Raw genomic sequence first — 25,454 nt, forward strand, 5'->3', positions numbered from 1 at the left:
TTCATAAAATTTTTCAATATATAATCATTGCAAAGGGTTCAGAAACATCCTTGTGATTCTGAAATCTGTTTCATAAGCCATTAATTTAAATAAAAGTAGGGTGATAAAATTCAATTTGAGATTTATTATCAAAAACATATTGCCAAGAAGGGTGTAGTTTCCATTTACACATTTAAAGGTTATTTACTCTACTTCTGAATCATCTCCAATGGAAGGAAAATAGCCTGTTAGAAACAACAGGTACAAATTTGTTAAACTCACTGATGGAGTGTGTGAGGAAGGCCTTATTTAAATATTTTTAAGGGACATGGGGAAGCAGGATAGAAAGCTGATATGTTGTTGCCATAGACAGAGAAATGGTTTCATTGATTTCTCCACTTTTGAAACAACAGCTGAAGAAAACCACATAGGAATGCAAAGACTTCTTAACACACTCTTTCTTTCAAAATAAACTTAAGGACTGATTGCATGCAAAGCTAAAAGAGCTGTGACACCAACACCTGGATTTCTTCTCAAACACACAGAGTTGCAAGTTTCTTTGTTAATGTTACTGAATACCATTAAGGACAGTCCGAATAGTTCCATTTAAAAGCTGCAAAATACAAGTTCCCAGATGCAAATTTCTTCAAACAACTGATTTAAAGGTCCAATCATCTAAAAAAACATGAGTTCTGTTCCTAATTTTTCCATTCATTCATTATCAGTCAAGAGAGAATAGTTTAAAAAAAAAAAAACACGTAAAAAGACTTGTGTCTTTGACATTTATAATACATCTTTCATCCTAAAAATAGTTTCTGCTATATTTTGAGCACAGACTTTCAAAACTGAGAGAAGAATCTCTCTATCAGAACTTTAATTCAAATATCCTTCTTCTGAGAAACTTCTTTCTCTTTCAAAGAATGCCCAAACCACTGTCAATGAAGTTCTTCCTTATGGAAGTCAAAGATGGAATGTATGGCAAACTCAGTCTGGCAAAAATCACAGGAAAAGATGGACAGACCCATATTTCCATTTTAATGTTTTGCTTAGAGACTGGTTGTTCTGAGCCAGTAGAGATGCAACCTTTTGTTATGCTTTGACTTGAGCCTTCATAACAAAAATAATCCTTTGCATAGTCCTTACTAACCATTTAAACATGACATTATCATTTTTATCCCAATATTTACTAGCTAGTCCCATTTTGGGGTTAGCAGAAATTTTAATAGCAAAACTTAGTCCCCTTTACTGCAATCTCATCTCACAAGACTTCAGTCCACCTCTGTTTGCCCATGAGTGGCCCAGGGTACAGCTTAACACAGGGATGTGACACAGAGAATGTCACTTGTCCACACACTTGTATTGCTACTTAAAGTCATCTTGGCTTTTTGTCACTGTACAAATCTCTTCCCCGATATTTTCCTTAATATATAACTTAATATCCTTCCATCTTGCACTTCCTGTGTTTTATGTCATCTAATCTTCCCATTACACTTAATCTCCCAGATAAATGAGAGCTAAATTTTTTTAAGTTTACTCCAAACACTTGTATATTTTCCTTTTGCCTTCCCTTACATTATAAGATCTGTTCCAGTTGTTCTTGCATCATCAACCTGTCACTTCATCTGTTAGAGTAAATGCAGATTTTGCACAACACAAATTCCATAACACAGACTGTAATAGTAAATACCAAAGTGTACTAAACAAATTAGACTGTAACTGCCCCAAAAAACAATTCTATTTCTGATGTCAAATAACAGGGGTTTTGTTTTCTCAGCTTTCACAGTACGTCTACTTCTCCTATATAATAATTACTTCCCCTATAATATAACATCTTATAGATCAGATGCAGAGTGTCACTGAATCTTGGAAGACACACATTAAACATGGGTCTTACACCTGTTTAACAAGGGCAGAAGTTGATGCACAATGAACAAGTTACCAAAATCCATGCTAATGAAGAACCCCTGAGCTCACCCGCCAATCAAGATCTGTGGCTTGTTTGAATCACTGGTGACACCAAAGACATCAGGAATCAAGTCTCCGTTAAAGCTGAAAACGGAAAACAATTGCAGAATCACCTCAGTCATTGCAGGAGTTCAAATTAACTGTTCTTAAGTTAACCTGTATTTGGTCAGCATTTTCCCACCAAGCAATGAAGAACTCTCAGCTGTACAGACCTGTCTGAATTTTGGCTTTGTGTGAGCTGCTGGAGCAGTAAACATCTTTCAATGGTTTTGGCTTTCAAACTCTTATTTCCCACCCCTGATTTTGTTCAGCATTTCACACAGAGGCAAGTACAGTATGAAGTGCATATTTGCTCAGTTTGATAAGCCAGTAAGGTTTTTGCTTTAAAAAATTCACTGGAAAATGAATGGCTCTTTTTTCTGCATAAATTCAAGTACTGAAATTAAAAAAATTAAAAGCTCATGTAGTTACTATTGCCAGGATGATCTAATAGGATTTGTAAAAATGAGTGTTATGGTTCTTCATCTTTAGTTGGATCAGTTGACATTACACAAACCACCCTGTTCTTAAAAGATAAAGGGCATCTGTTTCAAATTTTAGCGTTAAAATATATTTAAGTAGCTCTTAGTCACCACCGTAAATGTGTTTTTTAAAAAAAAGTAAGTCATACTTACTCCATTACTAGAGGCTCATCATGAAATGTCTTATTTAACATAGTTTTATGGTTAAGATCTGAAAACAGAAAATATTGATTCAATTACCAATATATCATGACATTTCCATTTTCAACTAAGACATAATTATTCTATTAATTTACAACCATGAATTTTATGGTTTAAAAATAATCAGGAACCACTGAATATAAGCAACCAAATGGCTTCTTGAAATTTTGCAGGAAAGTTACAGTTGAAATACTGAAGCTTCTTCTCCCTTTACTAAACTATTCAACAAATCATTCTAAATAGATCTTAGTGAAATCTATTTCTATGTATGACTGCAAGCATGCAGATACATGAAATCTGAAATAGCTGGGATGAAGACAGGCTAAAAATTGACACTGTATGTTAGACTTCTGTTTAGTGTTTTGTCATTGTAAACCACTTAATTATATACACTGAGTATTTGAAACAAGCATTAGACTGCCTAAATGGGAAGTGAGGATTTTAAGACCTAATCAGGTGATCACCTTAGACTTCACTTTTACTTGTAATCCAAACTCCTTGCCAGATCATCCTTGTTTCTCTCCTCTCTCCATGATGTTTCCCTTTACAATTTCCACATTTTATATAACAGTACTCTCTCACTGACCTGTCTGTCACCCTTCTATTACCCAAGGAGGGACCACATACCTTCTCGGTAGCCTCACTACATACCAACCATTGCCCCAATTTTTAACCTCTGACTCCTTTTCCAGGCCTCAAATGCTCATTTGTTCCTCTCCAGAAGCAAGACAGCATAAATTAATCCAAGTCATTCATATTCTTTCAAGTACTAGAGACACCTACTATTCTCTCAGTATTTGATCCATTGCACTTTCATGGGTTCCTTGTTTCACCCCTGATTAAAGTCAGAAGCAACGGGATCTAAAGCCATCACTTGCCTCATCTGTAACTATTTCATAACACAGTTGTTTGCAAGAGTGTTTATTCTTCAGTAGTTTTTGTGGACTTGAAGAGTATCTTCTTTAGCTCATCTGTCCTTGTTCAAATCCTAAACTCTTCCAAAAACCCTTTCCTAGCAAAGTCAACAGAAGACAGAAGAGCTCTCACAAGTTCACACAGTCCATAACTCTACCCAAAGACAGAATCAGCTATACCTAGAACACTGCTAAGAGACTCTTGAAAGCTTCATTCTAAATTTGTTGAAAACATCCAGCAAGAGACACTCTACAAACCTCTCTTCCAATACCTAATTTACTGTCTCACTGTCTTCAAAGATTTGGTTTAACAGAAATAAGTGTTATATCACAGTTGGTAGGTTTAGGTGTGCTATTTTGAAAGTTTATGCATTAGAGTTTACACTAAGTTCTCTGTGCATTTCAAATTGAAGATAAATCTTTTGAGATCATCTTTGTGAAGCTGACATGCATAATAGGGAAGCCATGAGAAGAAGCTCTTCAATTAATAGGTTACTGCCAAGCTATGGTTATGTCTGTTGCATGATACAGTGCAAGCATTTTAGCTTTGTTCTCTTTCATCAATTATTGAATACAGTTTAAAAGCAAGATAATACAAGGGTGTGAAGCTGAATAGCTGCTAATCCCTGTTTTAGCTGTAAAAATCACTACACTGTAAAATGAGTTGTAACTTGCTGACAATACTTCAAGTTATTAAGAAGTCTGACAATCCTGTTAATGAGCAGTCTCAGCAACTCACCCAATGTTTGGTTGTGTCCCCAGAAAATAAACACTGAAAGTTCATCTCTGCCATGACTTTGTGCCTGGGTAGTCAGGAGGACATCCATTTGGGAATCTCCATCATAATCTCCAGGAACTACACTGGTTATGGTAACACCAAGAGATCTGGAATTAAAACAGAAATTAAATGCAAAGCACTTGTGTATCCAAAGGCTTGCCCAATTATTATTAGTTGGCCCAATAGAGTAATATTCTTCAACAACCTGGCTTATTATAAAGTCCTTATCTATTGCAAAAGTATCTTTAAATCAGGTGTTTGGCAGGCTGTCCTTGTCTAAAGAAGATATTTTTAACTCCAAACTTCAGCTATCAGGCTTTCTTCAGCCACCCCATTTGCTAAAACTATCTAGACTCCATTAAATCCCTTCATCTGCTGTAGAACCAGTCTTCAAAACTGTATTTCAGTGAGCAGGATCTTTTGGTTGCATTCCAAGAGCATGACCATAAAGCAACAGGAGCATTTTAAACAGCAGGAGTCAGACACATTAGTAGACTTTTCAAAAGACATTGTCATTTCCTTCTATGTTCTGCCATGTCTTACCACCATTCCCTACATTTGTTTGTTCTTTATGTTTTATTTGGTTATCTACTCAGGCTCTGCTTTACACACACAACCATGGATCACTCTGTTAAAGATTAAAAACAGATCACTAAACAAATAGTGCACTAAACAAATTAGCTCCTTCCAAGGCAAGAGGGAATAACAAAAATATGTAGAACTACTGAAGATGAAGCTGATCTCTAACAGCAATTTAAACATAATACTATTAATAAGCATGATTCATAAGCAATAACCATTATAGCACTACAGGATGTTAAAATTATGCATATATATGTACATAAACAGATTGTTTTACATTTATTAAAAACTGATGCTTTTTTAAAGGCCACATTTAAACTCAATAAAGGAACAGATCTCTACACAGAAATACCAGAACACCATTCTCCATATCTCTCCTAAAGTAGACAATATTGGCTGGATTCCATTAGTAGCTACAGCAAAGATGAATTTCCCTGAAAACATGTCTTGGGACTGAGATGTAAGATCTACCTGCCACAAAGACTTAACACATGATATGAAATGACAGTTTGCTTTACTAGGGAATAAAATCCTGAAAATCCAATTCAACTACAAAAATTTTTCAACATATGAGTATTTTAAATACTCATTTGAGGACAAAAACCCCCAAAGAATAAAGATTCCATAAGGGGGTAGGAAGTCACATCTATTAGTAAAGAACATGAATGACAAAAGTCACCTCCACAAACTCTGTCATCTGACCAACAAAGTCCAAAGAAATCAAAACAAAAATATATCAGGAAATTAATGAGGAAACTGGTCAAAGAATTCGAGCTCCAAGGGCAAGCTGAACAAGTCAAAGAGGTAACAGCAGCACAGATAATTCTATAACATTCTCACTGACTGCAGAGGTGCACCTTCAAGAAAAACAGCCATTTACATTGTCTCAGCACTGAATATCAATACTTACTTCATTGGTAACTTAACACGAGGCTTGAAGTAGGGTTCCTTTTGGTCAGCCAGAAAGATAACCAACTCATTTCCTGTGGAAGCAAGTGAGATGATGAATAATGGAGGAAGATTGTAAATGGCTTATGTACAAACCCAGCATGTAAACAAATATGCCACAGATACCCATTCCTCACAGCAGCAGAAAATTTGAAAGAGTTCCCATACCAATACTTGCTCCTCATTCAAAAAGAAGCAAGAGGAGCACTTCTTCAACACAACCTATGAAGCCAACTGCATCTCAAAGGAATGTTAATATCAAGAACCTTTCTTAGTGATGAAAACCCTTCTTAAGGTTTAGTGTTAGAACTTTCTCTCTGCTATTGCTATCACATTGCTTAAAATAAAACTTCCTGTAATGAGTTAAAAAACATCACATGTGGAAAAGTAATAGGCACCAGCTCCACACAAATAATTAAAGCTTTAAAGCTACTTTTAATACTTTCTCTGATGTAGCAGGATCTGATATGGCTTTCCCAAGTCAGCTGCCAAAAGCACTTTCAGTGAAACTCAGAAGTTACTTGGTTCCCTGCAGCATGTCCTCATTTAGAGTCAATGATACAAGCAATTGTCATTTCATTATTTCTGGAAGATCTAAATAAAGGTCCATATTTTATGTTGCAGAAATAATTGAAATTGGGGGAAGAAAAAGAAGAATTTTAAACTGAATGATGAAATAAAATTTTTTCAGTCGGTAAACCACACTACAAATGCACTTACTTCTGCAACTAAAACAATAGTTCATAGTAAAACTATTGTATTTTTTCTTTCTTCTTTTCACACCTGTAGCATCCCAAACTGCAAGAACTGGGTTGCCAATAAAAAATAATTCTACTGCTCCAAACTTGAGCTACCACAGCTTTTTTCAAGAGCATTGTTCTCTGGCAAAGTTCACAGCTGCAAAATAGCAGAATACAAGCTACCTCACTCTGAAAGAAAAAAGGTAACTGCCATAAACCTATTTAGGAGAAGGAGAATACACCAACAAATGAGTAAATGAAAATAAACCCTTTCAGAAAGGACGGGGGGGACCAGCACAGTCCCATCTGGCAAGTTAATGATGCCCGAGCTGCGTTACCCCCCCAGCTGAGTGAGGGAGTTGGCACACAGCGAAGTGCAGGAGCCTGCTGGCTGCTCAGCCTTGGAAAATAAACCTGTGGGCTGGCTGCTAAAACTTGTAACTCCCATTTCACACTACAGACTCTCACCTGCCTTTTTATCATCTATTTGGTAGAGTAATGATGACGATGGAGAAGCAAATGTGTTTTTATACACACCAGGTTCCAAGTCATTTGTACCAGTGAGAAATGAGATTTTGTGGTCACTAAAGATAGATTTATGAAAGTTTCAGCACAATGCTCATCAAGAGCCAAAACAAACTAACTACTGGAAATTATTAGCTGAACAGAAAACAGAATCACTATAGCACTACATCAACCCATGGTGCACACATCCTAGATGCCGTTTGCAGTTCTGTATTCTTTCTGAGATGAGAGGACAAGAAGAAAGGAAAAAAGTACATTAGAGGGTGTGAAAAACAAGAACAGTTTCAATACAAACAGCAGTTACAGAGATTAGAGGTCTTCAGGCTGAATATCTCTGTGAGAATACCACAGAAGTTTTCAAAATTCTCTAATGAAATGCAGGAGGTGAATAGGGGAATGATCACTCATTCCCTGTACTACTAGAAGAGGCATTAAACATAACTAGAATGCGGTAGGTTGAACAAGCGAACAGCATGAGCTTCCCCACTTATCCCTGTTTCATGCATAGCCTTATAAAACAGGTAAGCATATGCACAATTCCATTTATTTGCACATTTCTAGTTTCAAAAAGTGACCAGAACCCGTGTCCGCTGGTAATTTTAATTGGTCTTGCAGTGAGATACTTCTGGATTTAGATTACTTCTTATGTTCAGTAAGTTTGCTCTCCCTTACAAAGCTGTGAGTACAACCTGATTTTCATTTATGTATCTTAGCATATGGAACATTACTCTCCTTCAACTGAAGTAATGCAAGGTCATAACAGTAACATATATCCAGAAAAAAGGTTCGAGATATCATCCCTATTTCCTTATTAAGGGTCACAATTATTAGGACTGGGCTGCTTTACCACATCCCTGTTCCTCAAAGTCCAGTATTATCTCCAATGCTCATTTCCTCACACTATTTACAACTGGCTGCCGTTTATTCTACTATTTAGAATCCTACTGTTTAGAACTATTACCTTTTGTTTTTAAGGTATTCTGTAAATTTTCCAATTTACTTTTTGTCAAGACTTAAATTATGAAAAATAATTTTTTCAGGTAGGTTATTTCAGGCTGATTTTTACAGTAAGTGTCACATAGGAAAGTGATCTAGCAAGTGCTGCTGTGCAGACACAAAGAAACCATGAATCTTATTTCTAAAACTTATAACTATTCACATTTTTATATGCATCCATCTGAAAGATAAGAAAGTAAAAATTAAATCTCCTATCACGGACATTTTTTTCAGTAGATGAGCCAGTGGAGCATTTTCAGGGAGCCATACACTTCAATAACTCCACTAGATGGGAAAGTCACTCATGCTTTACCAAAGCTACTTAGAGAAATATTTCTGACATTGAAGGACTAAAAAAGGTGAATCAGAGAATAAATTTAGTATCTTAACTTGTTTCTTCAAGCAAGTAAGATAATCCAAGGCTAATGTCTGCAAATAACAGTGACCACTGAAAATAAGCTCTGATTTGGGGTCTCACCGTATGTGAAGCCTAAACAGAAACTCATGGCAGGTGACCTGTGGCTGTGTGGAACAAATTTCTCTACCCTGCCACTTTAACATGATGTTTAAGGTAGGATAACGTGCAATTTATCCTCCTCGTATCTGTGAAACGTTTATCTGTGTTTCCCAAAATATTGTGAAAGTAGGAGTGAAAAACCAATTTGTGACCATGCTAGAGGAGAAAACATATAAATTATTTCAGAACCATAAATTTAACTTGAAAGAAAAGTATGTCTTGCTCTATACGAACCCATATTTTAGGGCAATTTGAAAACACCTTTTTTTCCACACAGGAATTATGTCAGGAGCAAAGCAAACGTCAACTTCATCGTGCAAACACCGGTGCGACGGCCCTCGGCAACACAGCGAGCAGCCCCCGGCACCCAGGCCATGCTGTGGGAGAGAACGAGCAGCCTGTGACCCACAGACCCCGCGGGACCGCAGGGATCACCGAGCCCATCTCCCTGCTCCTCGCGGGACAGCTCCCACCGGGAAAGCCTCTCCGTACCCGCCAGGAACCGAGACCGCCGCTGTCACACGGGCACCTGGTGCCTCTCCCCGAGCTACCAGGGGGCCGAGGCGGGAGGGCGGCGGCATCGCGGGGCTGCCCGGGAGGGGACGAGGAGCACCCCTGACACCGGCAGGGACCGCGGGCGCTCCCGGCCCCGCGCACTCACCGCCGCGCAGCACGAACAGGTCCGTCTGCTTGTCCGAGTTGAAGTCTCCGAAGGCCGCCAGCGTTCCGTGGGCCTCGGGCCCGAAGAGCTGGGCCGTGACATTCTGCAGGGCGCGGGCGGGCCCCGCCAGGGCCAGCAGGGCCAGCGCCGGGACCACCACGGGGACCAGCAGAGGGGCCAGCGGCGGGCACGGCCCGCGGGCCACCATCGCGCTCGGCCTCGCCCCGCCCGCGCTCTGACGGCGGCGGGGGCGGGCCCGGCCCTGCCGGCCCGCGGTTTGCGGCAGCGCCGGCGGAGCCTGCGCGAGCCGCTTTACGGCGCGATCCAGGGGCGATCCAGGGAAATCCCGGCCGGCCGTCCCGGACCGACCGCCGGGACCTCGCCGGGATGGCGGCGGCGGCGGCTTCTCACTTGGCCGATGTGAGCTGGAAGATGCTGGAGCTGCGCGCCCGCTCCAAGCGCTCAGGTCTGACCTCTTGACTCGCCCGGGAGGAGCTGCGCGGGTCCCGCTCGCTCCCGTCACTCACCACCCCGCTCCCGCACTCCTGCCCCCGCTCTCGGCCCATCCCGGGTTGTATTTGCCCTTCCCGGCCCGTCCCGGGCTGTTTGCCCCTCCCGGCTGTGAGAGGGGCACCTGGAACACCCAGGTGCTCCCGGGATCCGCAGCCCGTGTCCTTGGCGGGGCACAGCCCCGGGTGCTGCTCAGGTGTCACTCGCCCCCACGGCTGCACGGGCAGCTGCTCGGGGGAGTATTTATTACTACAGTTGTATAAAACCGTCGAACAGATGAAGTGTTCAGGCAAAAAAAAAAAAAAAAAAAAAAAAAAGTACTAGTTTTTTGCCAGCTTTCCCTTGGATAAAGGTAACTTTTTTATGGCTTGAGGATTTCTTATTCTGAACTTGGGCTACGTGGCAGCTCCATTCTGACCTAAATGAAAGGGCAATGTTTACCGAGTTGGCTTGAATTTCCAAAGTTCAAAAAAATCGGTTTTTAAATTACTTTTTCGAAATAAAATACAGTCTTAGCAGGGCTTTAATTGTTCTAATGGAAGCAGTTTTCCAGAAGAACCCTGGGGGGTTCATTTATATACCATACATGCTTGTAAAACTCAATTGTTATTTACTTACCTGCATGTTTGGTTGTTTTTGTTGTGTTAATGACTGATCAGATAGTGCGAAAAGAAAATGGGGCTTTATAGGGTCTCCAAAGGATTGTTTAAAGACTGGTCTGATTCATTTGGCTTTAAAAGTTCAATGTATGTATAGTATTGATTTGCAAGTTCCGTGATTAAGACGGTCCACTAAAAGAGTTGTTACATTGTGGCCGATTATGATTATTAACTGGGTGCTGTTATCTGAAAGCTGATTGACAAATGTAGCCATAGAGCTCTACAAAATCAAGTCTGGAACCTGCATGTCTGGAGTGTGTGAATCCCGAGCCCCACAGCAGCACACGAACTTTGGGATTCCCCCTACAGGTTCAGGCCCTGTGGCTGCAGGAAGCATTTGGGTGGTTTTAAATGCTTGAGTCTTTGCTGCTGCGGCGACTTTGTTGTTAAATGTATAAAAAAGTGTCTTCTGTGCAGTGACAGATTATTGTCGTTCCTTCTTTCCCTGTTCATAGAAATTTGTCTAGAGATTTGTTCACAGAGTTTTATATAATAACTGAAGAAACTTAGTCAAGAAATAAAATTTATTTTAGTTGAAAAGTTTTTCTAATAATAGAGTTGATTTAAAAATCAAATTTTATATATAATCTTTCAGGTAACATTCATATCTAAAACTAAAAATCATGTTTTTGTTTTCCAAGTTTACTGCTGTATCTTTATAAGTACGTTGAAATTTATGTAAACTTCAGAGCTCTTCTATTTCCTTTCTGGCCCTGTCAGAAGGAGTTATGGTTGGGATAATCACAGAAAATGACTGAAACTCCCCCAGCATCTGGTTTGGCTGAGGCCTGTGCTGGAGAGTCCCACCTCACAAACAGCACTGTTTTGTTTGGCGTTATTATTTTCCAAGTATGATGCTTGGATAAGATATAGTAAAGGTGGAGTACCTGAACTGCACGAGTGACTCATGTTTTATAGCCAACAACAGTGTATCATTTAAGACCCAATCCTGTAGGAGGTAATCTGTATCTTCATGTTTATGTATATTAAATTATGAATTACGTTTTTGCCAGTAAAACCAAATTTTATTGGGAATTTTTTTTTTTACTTCCTTGAACAATAAAATACTGTTTCATTTGTTAGCAACAAATTATTAGGATCCTCTGATTAGGACTAGATTATAAAGATATTCAGCAGTTGACCGATCTGAACCCCCTGAAATTTTAGTTACTTTAAAAAATGTAAACTTCTTTAAAAATTTGGAAAAACTTGTAATCATAATTACAAACACTGTTTTCTTTTTGTACATTCCAAAGTGGAAGATGTTTTACTTTAAATAACTGAGATATTAAGTGCCATAAGTAATATATATGACTGCAAGAAACATCCTGGTGTAGATTTCACATGGGATAAAAGCAGCACTATGCACAAGCAGAGCTTTAGCTCTCTGTGCTCAGTATTACTTAACACTTTTGTATGCACCAGTTAAATCATTATTTTTGTTTAATCTTGAAATAGATTTTATTTATCACCTCTTGATGTTAGTAGCGAATTTCCTATTAAATAACAAACCTGATGTCAAATATCCAAAAGATGGACTTTTTGTAGACTGTGTCCTTTTACTCAAATATGTTTTGTGGAAGCAAAAGCATAATAAAACCAAGAGGTCAGTGTAGAAGAAGGAAACATAAGATGAAATGAAACTTTGTGCTGTGCACTCTGTCATGTTAATAACTCCACTAACATTGCTTTCACTTAATTTAATGCTGGTTGCCTTTAACATTTACTAAACAGTTTTGAAAATTACTGTAGCTTAGCCTGAGACGTTTGTGATTAGCTGCACCACTTTGAAATGGCCAATTTGGATGATGACAGAGCCTTCTCTGCGCATGCTTTTTTAAACTTTGGTAAGTGTGCAGTTCTGTGTTTTGTTTTTGTTTGTGACTGTTTAATTCAACAAAAAATAATTGTGTGTTTTGTGTTTTGTGCAATGTTTTGTGCTAGCATATTTTTAGCACTGTACAGTAGAACTTAAAAATTTGAACTCTTTCAGCGAAAATTTCTGAAAATTGGAATCTACTTAGGTTGAAATCTACTATCAAATCTTCCTGTTTTGTTTTCCTGTCCGTATCTCTGTGTAATAATCTCTGAACTGAAATTTCTCTTTTAAGATGATGGTCATGTGGAAGATGCCCTAAGAATGATGTTTAGAATTGGGTTCTAAAAAAACCCAGTGTGAGTAGTTTAGAGCTAAGAAGTAAGATTTCCAGTAAGTCAGTAATTGTTACAAATCTTGACTTTTGAAATTAAGTGGAAGCAAAATAAAGCCCCCTGGCACAGCTTCTCCTCAGGTACAACAGAAACTACAATCACAGGGCAGTTGTCAAGGCCATTACTCTGTATTTTGAAAGGAGTTTGACAGGGTACAGATGTATCCATATGTTAAACTAGTTGACATGGGAAGGCTGTATAGGACTCTTGTGCAGTCCTTGTTGAAATACAGAAGCAGTTCAAGTGCTAGTGAGGGTAACCAGGAAAGGGCATTTCAGCTGTCTCTTGCCACACTGAATCACTCCAACTTCCCTGCCCTGCCTGTGTCATTTCTGTTTCTCCTCTCTTAACCTCAAAGAACATGTCAAGTGTTGGCATTGTAATAAAAATAACTACTCTTTCCTAATTATTGTATTGATACTTGATGTTTCTGTTGTTATGATGCAAAATAAACATTTTTAGTAGTTTTAAGAGCTATTGTTTTGAGTTCTCAGAAATGGCAGTGCCTGCCTTGAATATCTTGAATGGTTTCCTGACTTGCTTGTAGCATTTACAAGGCTTGTGTAGTAGACTTTAGCATTTTGGTTATATGAAATTCCTGTGTACTGGCACAATGGTCAGTATTTTACTTCTGGTGTTCAGTAGCTTCTGTGTGTTGTTAGTTACTGTAAATCCTGAAATCAGTAATTTCCATTAAGTATAATATGCTGTAGAGAGAAATAACTTCAGATGATTAGGAAATAGAGAAGGGACAAAATAAATTGGTTCATATTTATTTCTTTTTCTTCTCTGGTGACCAGTGACAGGACCCACGGGAATGTGTCAGGGGAGGTTTGGTTGGATCTCAGGAAAAGGTTCTGAGAGGGTGGTCAAGCACTGAACAGGCTCCCCAGGGCAGTGGGCACGGCCCCAAGGCTGCCAGAGCTCAAGGAGCATTTGGACAATGCTCTCAGGACAGGGTGGGATTGCTGGGGTTGTCCTGTGCAGGGCCAGGAGTTGGACTTCAGTGATCCTCGTGGGTCCCCTCCAACTCAGGATATTCTCTGATTCTATGAAATACTACTTGAATTACATACACAGTCTAACACATGATTTTTTTTGGATAAATGATAGTTTAAAAGCTTTGTCACTTCAATGCTATTTAAATACTATTACAAACTTTTACTCATTTTTACCTGTATTGTTATCGTCAGTCAACCTAGGTAGCAATTTGTACCTTGTGCTTACTCCTACTGTCTATTCAGGTAGAAGAATTCTTTGATACATTTTGCATCTCCCTCTCCAAGCCCTTCTCCTTGTGTTTCCTTACCCTGTTTTCATTGGATTGTAGAACAGTTCAGTTTGGAAGGGTTGTCAGGGTGTCATCTACTCCAGCCTCTTGCTCAAAGCAGGGTCAGCTGTGAGATCATAGTTTCTTCTCTATGTAGTGATTAAAAATCCCTGTGTGATACCATTTCTTAAACTTTGTTGTGAGAAGAAGTAAAATCCTCTTTGGTTCCAATGGCTTCTGTAATGTGAAGATTTATTGCCCATACTGATGTTGGGTAATGAGGGTTACAGTGATCAGAGATCCAGAACTTTTTACTGTCTCAAGTGTTGGATTACATCCAGAACTAGTGTCACATTAAAGGCTGTGGTCAGTTTATTTCTCATCAAATCTAGAAAGAAATCTTGTATTCTCAGCTTTTTTTCTTTTGGCCTGTCCTGATTTAATATGCAAATTAACATTTTCTTTTATTCTTCTGGCATGTGAAATATTGGAAATAATGTTCTTGCCATGATGCTTCCATTTGTTTGTGATTAAACTTCAGGGCAGTGTTTGTTTGTTTTAATTCTGTACTTTGAAAAATTTGAATAAACCCTCCTTGTTGAAATATACATAGCTTTATCCGTAGGCTTGGTCCAGAATTCCATTCTTATGTTTAATTTTCTTTGGTATGCCCAATTACTGCCATTTTCAAGAATGTGTGGGTGTCAAAGCTGTACAAATTTGGGAGCAGGGTTGTTTAAAAGCCATGTTGGCCACAGCTTCTAGATCTAAACACCTAGACAGTTTAAAGCTCTTCCCTGAAGAGCAATTAATGCTAATCTCAAGTATAAATGGAATAAAAATGAGGTGGATGGGAAAATACTTTAACATCAGGATGACATAATATTTTCAGCCTCCAGAGATTGTATATACGTAGGTATTTACCCTGCTAATAGCCTACCTTGGAGAGCTTTCCTTAACTTCCTTCAGTTTTATATTCTACTTAGAAGAGATAATGAAATTGTAATTTTTTTCCCCCTGGAATTGTACATTTCGATTTCATCTACTGGATAAGGTTTTCTTATACTTTTGCTGTCTTAACTAAGTCAGAAATACCTTGTCTGTTTATTACTGTAGTTCTGCACTAGTATTTGATGTGTTTGTTATCAGCTGCTGGGCTGTTCGATATTTCGTCCTGTTCCTTAATACTTTGAAAGGAAGTTGCTGTCCTTTTTAGTAATTCTTCAACTTGAAGATTGGTGAAATCATATTACTCTGGAAACTCTAAATGGTAGGAAATAAAAGAGGATTAATTTTCATGCAGAATATGGATATAGGGTATTTAGTCAGTGGAGTATCTGAAGACAGACAGGGATTTAATTGGACTTGAGATAAAGATTTTTAGTGTTCTCTTAGCAGATGTGAAATATATTAGTGCAGGAAGCAACACTTTGATTTCCTATCAGGTTTTTCCCTGATTTTGAAGTAGGTATTGCCTTGCAGCAATCCACTTGTGGTGTAAGGAAATAATGAGCACACTCCATTCGTTGTGGAAGAAGAGCTGAACTCCCACATACCCCATTTAAATGTTGGATGGGGTTGTTACACTGCTAGACAGCTGAGGAAATACTAAATCAACAAAATAGATTTTTTTGTTACTTCCTAGTATATGTACTTATTTACCTACAATAAAACCCACACTGTATGGTTACAATGAAGTGATTTATTTATGAAAAACAGTATTTAAAGTTAATGTGCTCATTCTCTTTCTTCCGAATGCTAACACACAACCCGAGACCTCCAGGGTACTATTTGCATATGTCATTCTGTGATGTTTAGAGTGTTGCAGTCTTGCTTTTGCCATTTTTTTTTTCAGTTTGAAAACCTATTTTAAATATGTAATTGGAAATAGCTTTCTGTGGCATGTTTTAGTCTTGCTGAAATGAACCGTTAAATAGATTTGGGAAGACTGTAGATGGGCTTTTTTTAGCCGTCTTAAAAATAGCTTGGACTTTGTTATGGGCTCACTCCAAACCACAAGGAAGGAGCAACTTGTTTGCTGCTCCTTGCTTTTGATTAAGTTGTGATAGCAGTGAAACATAATTTACCTCATGATTTCTCTAGGAGAAAGCTGTAGACATCCAAGCAAAACATAAACTATATATAGGTGCTTATGGGGAATTAATGAAGAGTATGTGGAAAACTTTGATTTAAACAAGTTCTCCTACTTATCAGAGAACTTTAATTTAAGGAATACTTCCAAGGAACAAAACTATTTTTTTTGGTCAAATTTCTCGAACTGTGAATTTATTTTACCTTTTTATTTCATCAGCAGTCTACTCTGGCTGTTTTACTATATTTCTGCTAGTAAAGTTTCAAACATCTAAAATAATCTAATTCGTAGATGGTGGTGCTTTGACGTTTTCATGCTCTTTTTTCTGTTCAATCTTCTTTCTGCTTAAAGTTGAAGTCTTTGAATGCTCTGAAATAGAAGAATATTCTTTTTGTTCTTGATAACATTATTTTGTTTCTCTGTTGGCCACAGAGGGTCACAGATTGTCTGGTAAGTATGTAAATTAGAACAATTTTATTTTAGGAACTTTTGACTTGTGTGTATGTGTGTGTGCTTGTGAATACTCAGCTGTGTTTCCTGGTGCAATACCGGGATTAACAGTCTGCAAGTGAACATGGAAGGATGGGGTACTGTGCATGTGTTACACAGTTAACAAATCTAAGAGAATCTTTATTTTGCCTTTGAAAATCTATTAAGTGAATATTTCTCAAATTTGCTACTTTTTATGCAGTAAGTGACTTCCTGAAGATTTTTTTCTTTGTGTATTCTGTCCTACTTTCACTGAATTGCCTTATAAAATTACAGTTACACAGGTCACTGTATTATGTGCTTTTGCAAGATAACTGAATTAATAGTATAACACTATAAATTATGAATCTCCTCATGGGTATGGATTCATAGGCAAAAAGTAATAGAAAAATAAAATTGCTTTGAAAAATGGATTTAAACTGCTTCAGAATGTTGATTTTTTTTTTTAGTTGTTTTTAGCAGTAGATATGAAAGATGTGATATATTAGAAGTTTGTCTTTTCCATTACTGAACAATTTAACTTTTTTTTACTTTGTTCCTTTAGGCAGCTTTAATAAACTGGGCTTTCTGTGCTTCCCTCTCAGACCCTTCCCCACGTTGATGTGTTGTTTGTAACTCTCCCAGTGAGGAAGGGAAAGGCTGTAGAGGAAGCTCAGATGTGTTGGGAAGCATCACCAGAGCATCCATCCACAGCAGACCCACAGGAATCTGCTCAGAGAGGGGTGCATTTTTTTTTAAACTCCTATGATTGCAAAGCAAAAGCAAATACTAAATTGGAGGTGAGGTTTGAGTTCCTGAGGGGCAAAAGACATTTTCTTGTCTCCCCTCCAAAGGACTTTATTCCTACAGCTCCTGTCTCTGCACACATTCACAGAATCAATTAGGTTGAAAAAGACCTCCAAGATCATCAAGTCCAGCCTTTGACCACATACCACCTTGTCACTAGACCATGGCACTGAGTGCCACATCCACTTGTTTCTTGAACACTTTTTCATTTCTTTTTCTTCATTTCATTTGGATGAGAGTCCTGAATATGGACAATCTCCTGTCTAATACTTGGGTATGTGCTGGGATTTCCAAAAAGCCAATGTGAATAGAGCACTCAGCTGTGTCCTGCCAGAAATGCTTGGCTGGCTGGGCTTCCCTGGCAGTGCATTCCCTGAGCTTTTCAGAAGGGCAGCATGCAGTCCGGAAAGGGAAAATTCTCATTCTTCCTCTTAGTACATGGCTCTGTGGGAGACCTTGCCATCCAGAACACTGAATAAAGCCCGAGTGATGATGGAGGGAGAGCAGTATGTTACTCTTAAATTAGAAGTTGGAAATGGTTCACCACAGTAATTTTTAATAGCTAGCTCATTTCAGATATCAGGAAAACTGACTCCTCGGGTGTAAATGGGGAAGCAGTCAATATGTGGGACACTGAGAAGGAAAGATGTGGATTTGATAGCATTGTATTTCTCTGCAATATAGGTAATTTGGGGACTTTATCTGTTGGATAGGTTGTTTAAGCATTGTTAGTATGTGGGAACAAGCCAACCCTTTTTGTCATTCAAAATATGAGATCAGCTGGGATAACTGTGGTGGTGGGTGCAAACGAGGTTGGATTAGGGAAAATATTGATGGTCTTGTACATATTCTCTGTTTTAGAGGGCAGGTAGGGAAATAATAGCTAAATTTAGTCTACTTTTGTTCCTCTTCCTTATGTTTATCTACATATTGTTAGGAATTTTGTCTGTACTTAAGTTCTAAGCAAATGTTCCTATAAAATTCTTAGCATTTAATAGCTGTCTTCCATAATTAACTATATATTTATGTGACACTTGCTGTAGCTGAGTATCAACAGGGCATTAGAGATCCAGATGGAGGTCTGATTTGTGTAGACAGGTACTGTAGAAAAAAAAGTGTATAGAAATATATTCCCTGAGATTGTAGAGATATCAACTTTTTTTGTTTCCATTGAAATGTGATAAATTGGGCTTTTGGATAACATGCAGGAAAAATACCATGTTGTACTAATTCTTAGCAATAGTAGAATTATGAAACTAATTCTGATCTTGATTGTGTTTTGTTTTTTCTTCTTCTTTTAGGTTCAATTTATGAGCCACTTAAAAGTATTAACCTTCCAAAGCCAGAGGGGGAAAGTGTATGGGATAAATTAAATCATTACTATAGAATTGGTAAGTTAATAGTAGCTCTACCATGAAAGATTTTCAGTGTAACTCACTAAAATATTTACAGTTGTGCTTATGGAAGTCATTAGCTTTGTCTTAAAATAATATCAGCAGTCCTTAATAAGGATTTTTATTTACTGAGAGGTAAAGGGATAAAATTCCTCATGAGATTCCTGTGATAATGTAATGCGTGTATCTTGGATATTTCATATACTGCTTGAAAAATCATGAGTGGCAAATAGTGTTCAAAATGATGGCATTTGTCAGATTGCAAATACATTCTGAGTTGCACGTGATGGCCTTGGATGGGGATGGACAAAGGTTGTCTGCTGACAAGTGTTTGATGTTTGACCTACCCCAACCTGGAGTTAGAATTGATGTTTTCGTGGTAAATATCAGCACTGTGTTATTCCTACTCAAGGGTAGTTTCCTAAATTTCTGCTGGGAGTTTGAAAGGTGCGAAGACTGGAGGGCTGTGTTACACTTCTTGCTGAAAATCAAAATGTCCACTGGAAATCCAGCTCAGCTGAAGGCTGAATTTAGAATTATTCTGGATAAAAGGGTAGCTTAGTAATGCAGCATTAACCTGATACAGCTGAGGAAAAACTTAAATGGAAAAAAGCTTTTTGATATTACTTATAACAATTTGGCAGGTGATCAGTAAGAAGTTCTTTTTTGTTCTTAGTGGTGCCATAATGTGTTTTGTGCTGAAATTTTATTTGCTAGCTAACTTACTTTAAATCAACTTCAGTGTTTTTTCTTTTCATTATGAGGTTATTTTAAGCCAAAACTGTTAAAGAAGCAATGATTTGTTTTGATTGATTGGGGTTTTAGGAGGTTTGTGTTATGATGAAGTCCTGCCTGTATTCTAAAATGAAGGTTTTTTTAATGGCTCTGCAACTGAGTATTTAAAATATAAATTTTCCTCAGGCAAGCGTATGGAATAGTGGACAGTCTTGCCGTCATTTTAAAAATGTGGGATGAGATTCCCTTCCTTTAGCTCAATGTGAGTTGTACCCAGTCTGTCCATACATGTGCTGCTTTTTGTAGGTGCATTTCTTACAGAGATGACTGTTAGATTTGGCAGCAGCAAATGTGTGGTGGTGCTTGCTGTTTATCTGTCAGGCACTTATGCTGCTGCCACAGTAAAAAATTACCATTGAATTTATACTTCATTTTAGAATAATTTTTTTTACAAGGTATCAAGGCACTAAAGAATATAATTCAAAAAGCCATAAAACATTGCAATTTTAATTTAGAATACTTAATTTCTAATACATACATAAAGAGGCTTTTTTAAAATAAATGCTTGATAACAATCTGGGAAAAACACCCCCTCCTTTCCTGTCTTATACTGGACAGATTATTGTTAGAAAGGTCATGTTTGAGGGCAGTAAGCCCAGTTGCAATCTTGTAGCATGCTGGTTGCTGTATTAATTTAGGAAAACAATTCACAAAATGAAAAATATTAAAGTACAAAAGGAATCAAGGTAATATTTTTTTTTTCTAAGTAAGTTTTGACAACCTGAAAATTTCTGTCTTGTTCTGTTTTTATGTCAATACAGTCATATGGCTTTAGTTAAAAATGTAATTTTTATGCATGTAAGGTTCTGGAGAGATAAAGTATTTAAATGATTGGGGAGGCAATTGTCATACTATAGTCACTTTTTTCGTCTCTCTTCGTAAAGAGGAAATTACTGGGTTGTATTGTGGAGATTCTGTACAAAGTGGGTTGTGCTAGAACAGAGTCATGTAAATAGTCTTGAATACTGTTGGGTTTTTTTGTAAAAAGGTCTAATTTGACCGAAAAAACAACGTGGCAAATTTTTTGTGTGTTTCTCCTTACCTTTCTTTCTCTTGTTTTATTTCTACATGCTCTAACAGGTTGTTCACACCTTGATTTATTCCTGAAAATCAGTTTAGAAACTGGAAGAAATATAAATGTTGCTACTAGCCTTTTTATTTTTCCTTTTTCCAGTTAAATCAACTTTGCTGCTCCATCAGAGCCCAACCACAGGTCTGTTTCCTACCAAGACCTATGTGGATAACCAAAAGGCAAAGGTACACGACAGTCTTTACTGTGCTGCCTGTGCCTGGGCACTGGCCCTTGCTTACAGGTGAGTCACCTCTCAACTCACACCTCTTACATTCTTTCTGTTATTCAGTTCCCCAGGAAAGGTTTAGAAGGTGAAGCTTTATCAAAAATAGATTCGTAAACCCATAGAGATGGTACATGTTTCCGAATCTCAATAAGAATATTTATGTAAGGACTAGGTTAAAAATGTCGCCCTACTTCTGGTAGGTAAACAGGGGTTTGTATAATGTAATTAGTACCAATATTTGTAACAGAGACATTAATGCATGCTATTAAAAATAGGTTCTCGTGGCAAATTGTACTGAAGGAATACGGCTAGTTTCAAATGTAGGAGAATTCAGAGCATTAGCAGGCTTGATGCAGGCATTAACAATCCATTTCCTTGCGAGAGACTGAACTTTATATCAATACGGATTTATTTTTCTTTTTAGATTTTGAAATAGGAATGTTTGTGTAAGTTGCAAGACAAACTACAAAAAAACCCCTCATTTTATTATTATTTTTTTAATAAGGAAGGATGAATAGGGCAATAAATATCTTGATACGGGTGAGGGCACCACTATGCAACAGCATTAGTTAAATACTTAATATTCCAAAGCATTAATGTCTCCTTTTTTTCCCTGCTAATGCGTTTCCAATTTGTTTTATGAGTTATCTCTCTTACCCAGGCGTATTGATGATGACAAGGGGAGGACTCACGAGCTGGAGCATTCTGCTATAAAGTGTATGAGAGGAATTCTCTACTGCTACATGAGGCAGGCTGATAAGGTAAAACACTGGAGTGTGGACACAAGCACTGGCTTCATTCTAGGGGATTAATTAAACTGTGAAAACTAACTTCTAAATATAGATAAAATTCCAAAGGGGAAGGCAGTGCTACTGTGTGGCCCATCTCAGAAGAGCTGCTTCGTTGTTGTCAGGCCACAGCATTGTTTTAGGGTGTAGAAGGCACGAGTGTTTGGTGAAGTAAAATGCAGGGTGGACTTGAAACTTCTTGGGGTTCATTTTGCAGTTAGTTATCCTATTTAAATATTACTCCATTAGTAATTGTGGGTGGGTTTATGTCGTTTTAGTGATTAAGTGGAAAGATGTAGAACTTCTTTTAGTTGAGGCTGGAGACTTTTCTTTGCACTGTTATCTTGCTTTTGTGGATGTTCTCCTTATCTAGGTGATCATTTTGATTATTTTACTTGGTTTCTTTAGCAGCCACTTTCCAGTATTCTTTGACTTAATGATGTAAATTGAGAAGGGCAACAGCCCAAAATGAATAAGGAAACAGTAATTTACTTATGTTGTAACACAGTTGATTTACTCAACCCATAGTCCTCTTGTGAGTATACCCTAAATATTCTTGAATATTCAGGGATTCTCCTTTTTAAAATATGGTGGGTTATTTTGCATAGTGATTAGCAGTAATTCTAGAAGTAGCTAAATATATATATTCCATATGATTATTTTAAGTTTCATGTAACTGACTTTTAACTGTATTATTAGAAATAGTTTTCATGTAACCACATAGCCTTCATCACAGCTGAGCACACAAACTGAAATGAAAAGTTCATAGGCATATGGTACCAGTAACAATAATAATAAGCAAATCAGATGTGTTCCCAGTTGACATATTTTTTCTTTTTTCATAGTCTGTTTCTTTGTGGTCTCATATCTTTAAATAATCTTGACCTAAATTGATCTTGTTGCATTTGAGCTGTTGTTTTTCTCTTTGACGTGCAGTTGTTAGTTTCTGAGGATGCTGAGTGCAGATAGAAATAATGAGTGTTAGATTAACACAGGTGTCACATTGCTGACATCCTACTTGTCAGGTTTTGTCTTGTTTACTACAGATGCTTTTCTTTTCCCACAGTGTAGTAATAATGACTTTCTGGTGTCTAACAGAAACAAATCAAACTGGACTTTATTCTGAGAGACTGTGTATGTGCTGGCCTCATGTAGAAGGAAGATGGTTTTTAATAATAATAGGAATTATATATGCCCAAAACATGACTTGAACAGATGCTGCTGCTTGTAAGAAAAATTGCAGATGTTGTATTCTGTTGCTAATGAACATGTGATTTATGATCTGATATGTACTTAATGTGTTCATAGAATAGACATGATAACTCTATAGATTCTGTTAAGTGTCAGGAACTCTTGTTTATAAGTTTTACTTAGTGGCCATATGGAGGAATTTTTTAATACCTGAAATATATAGTGAATTTGTAGTTGCCAATCCTATTGACATTATTGACTTTGATCTTTAGGTTCAGAAATTTAAGCAAGACCCCAAACCATCTGCATGTCTGCATTCTGTGTTCAGTGCACACACTGGAGATGAGGTGTTGTCCCATGAGGAGTATGGGCACCTTCAGGTAACACCTGCATACATATGTAAAAATTTGGCTGATTTTTAATAATGTTATTGTTGTCTCTGTTCTTCCATAGTGCAGCTGTCTCAGTTTGGTTAGACTTGTGCTAAGTGTGCTGCGTATGGTAAAACTGAGGTTCCTTCTGCATTTTTGTGAAAGATAGACTATTTTCAAATAACTCAGTGATATGTTTTGGCCAGAAGGTACTGAAATAACTGTGGGATTGTAGAGGTAGATGGTTGGATGTTTACGAAGTTTCTTCTTTTGAGAGCAACAGAGGGCCATCAATAAATAATCCTCACAAAAAAATGTTGTAGTCAGTAAAGTGAAAGATTTAGTGTAATCTTACAGTGAACATGACTGTTCCCAGCTTAATTTTCCATAAGTTTGAGAAATTTTCATTCATAGTAAAGATTTTAATGTACACTGACAACAGCTTTGTCTAGCTAGGAATTGTTCACTTCTTTGTGTAATGGTTCCTAGTCAGATTTGTTGCCTAATTTGATATTTTAGTCTTTCATTTTTCAAAGTTTTGATCTACTCCTTTCTTTTTTTCCCTCCCTCTCTTCTTCACTTTCAGACCCTTCTTTGCTTTCGTGGCCTTATTTTGCATTCCTTAGTCTGCATAGTCTTTCATTCAGAAATTGCTAGTGAAGTTATTCAGAACTGACAGTAGGTTGATAATTATTTAATTTCATGGTGACAACATTACTTGAATAGTTTGTACAATAAACGTGTTGGATTCAGACAATGTGTGTTCTGAGAAAAATGCTTTATGCAGTTATCCTGAGTTAGCATTTTGGACTTTGTGAAGCTCCCTGAAAATGCACATCTTTTATCTGCAGGAGGAGCCAATTTTGGGACCTGGGGAGCAATATATGAGAGTTTAAAGTCTGTTTTTTGTGGCAGCTCAGCCCTTCCCATGACATGAATGCACATTCGCTTCTGTCATCAGCACACATCAAAAAATAGAGGGTTTTCAGCTCTGTGGAGACAACAGGGTACAGAGTAACTTAGGAGATTCAGTTGGGAAAAAGAGAATATATTACGTAGCTCTTATTGCTGGTCTTGGTGCTTTTCAGTTTGTATTAAGGAAGTGGAGATGGGTATTTAAATCTTTATATTTAAATCTCCAAATTTTTAAAATTTGGACCTAATTTTTAACCTACTATATTTCAGATAGGAATCCAGTTAAAAAACTGGATTAAAAGTTCTAGAGGGTTTCTCTAAATTTCATATTGAGATTGTGGGTTTTTACCTCATTGAAGCAAGTTGCTGTGAGAAACTTTTTCTGTTGGAGTTATACGAATTCTCAATTACAGTAGAATTCTGTAATAAAAAAACCAATCCAGCTGTTTTCTTTGATTAATCAATGAATTGACATCATGATGCTTGTCTGTATAGCTGCTGAAGGTAATTACTGTTAATAATAAATGCTGTGTACCACTACAAAAACATAGTTTTTCACAAATCTAATAATATCTGAATGTTGTAATTATACTTCTGTCAGCTGATAACACTAAAATTCCCACTAGGGATGAAGTGATTTGCTGTATACTATTCAGTATAATACTTGCCTTTTTGGTAATCTACTTGCTAATAAATGGTTATATATGTAAACATGAAAGAGCTCGTGGCTACAGTGATTGCCTGTGGGTCAAAGCAGTGTGCTTTGAGAGCATATTTTGACAGCATAGTTTGAAATAATTTAAAAAATGATAATACATCAGAAGTTTTAGAGGATAATGCTTCTTTGTGGCATTTTTTCCTATCGATTGTTTCCCCCTCATTAGGTCTAGGATAATGTTTTTGAAGAAGCAAAACTGTGTTATAGTGAGACCATCTTTGTTAGTGAATAATACCACATTTAATTTGTTTATCTGACTCCAATAAACATAAAGTTAATTATAGTTTCCTTTCTGTGTTTAATTACTTCAGATCAATGCTGTGTCATTATTTCTCCTCTATTTGGTTGAGATGATCTCTTCGGGGCTGCAGATAATCTACAACACAGATGAGGTACAAATTGATTTCCGATCCTAAAACACGTGCTTCAAGTTATTTGTGTTCTTTCTTGGTTTTATTTAATTATCAGCTGTAAAATAATTGTTCTGAAAATACACTGCAGGTACTATTTGCTTTTAGTGTAAGCCAGAAAAGATGAATTAATGGATAGTGCAATAAATTAATAGCTGAAAAGGTGTTAAATACGCAAAGAGTAAATGTAACATGACATTGAAAACTTTTATAGTTCCCTACTATTTCTG

At 37.4% G+C, this 25,454-nt stretch overlaps 2 protein-coding genes across 6 annotated transcripts in view; one reads left to right on the forward strand and one right to left on the reverse strand.

Annotated features, from left to right (window-relative positions):
• The window catches only part of ITFG1 (integrin alpha FG-GAP repeat containing 1), a 72,467-nt gene extending 62,905 nt beyond the window's left edge, over positions 1-9,562 (reverse strand). Inside the window, exons 1-5 of the mRNA XM_032701548.1 lie at positions 9,328-9,562; positions 5,851-5,923; positions 4,320-4,465; positions 2,619-2,676; positions 1,954-2,028 (exon numbers count right to left, since the gene is read on the reverse strand). Of these exons, the coding sequence (XP_032557439.1) occupies positions 1,954-2,028; positions 2,619-2,676; positions 4,320-4,465; positions 5,851-5,923; positions 9,328-9,535 (560 nt within the window). The 5' untranslated portion in view covers positions 9,536-9,562. The remainder of the gene's footprint in view (positions 1-1,953; positions 2,029-2,618; positions 2,677-4,319; positions 4,466-5,850; positions 5,924-9,327) is intronic.
• PHKB (phosphorylase kinase regulatory subunit beta) overlaps positions 9,439-25,454 on the forward strand; it is a 67,852-nt gene continuing 51,836 nt past the window's right edge. The window contains exons 1-8 of one of the 5 annotated variants that reach the window (XM_032701543.1): positions 9,679-9,793; positions 12,249-12,343; positions 16,502-16,519; positions 18,646-18,735; positions 20,708-20,846; positions 21,493-21,592; positions 23,083-23,190; positions 25,126-25,206. In XM_032701543.1, the coding sequence (XP_032557434.1) occupies positions 12,289-12,343; positions 16,502-16,519; positions 18,646-18,735; positions 20,708-20,846; positions 21,493-21,592; positions 23,083-23,190; positions 25,126-25,206 (591 nt within the window). In that variant the 5' untranslated portion in view covers positions 9,679-9,793; positions 12,249-12,288. Of the gene's footprint in view, positions 9,794-12,230; positions 12,344-16,501; positions 16,520-17,952; positions 18,029-18,645; positions 18,736-20,707; positions 20,847-21,492; positions 21,593-23,082; positions 23,191-25,125; positions 25,207-25,454 lie in introns of those variants that run through there. The other 4 variants (XM_032701545.1, XM_032701546.1, XM_032701547.1 and 1 more) reach the window with 4 other exon arrangements.

Source organism: Chiroxiphia lanceolata, chromosome 13 (assembly GCF_009829145.1).
Source record: "Chiroxiphia lanceolata isolate bChiLan1 chromosome 13, bChiLan1.pri, whole genome shotgun sequence".
NCBI lineage: Eukaryota > Metazoa > Chordata > Aves > Passeriformes > Pipridae > Chiroxiphia > Chiroxiphia lanceolata.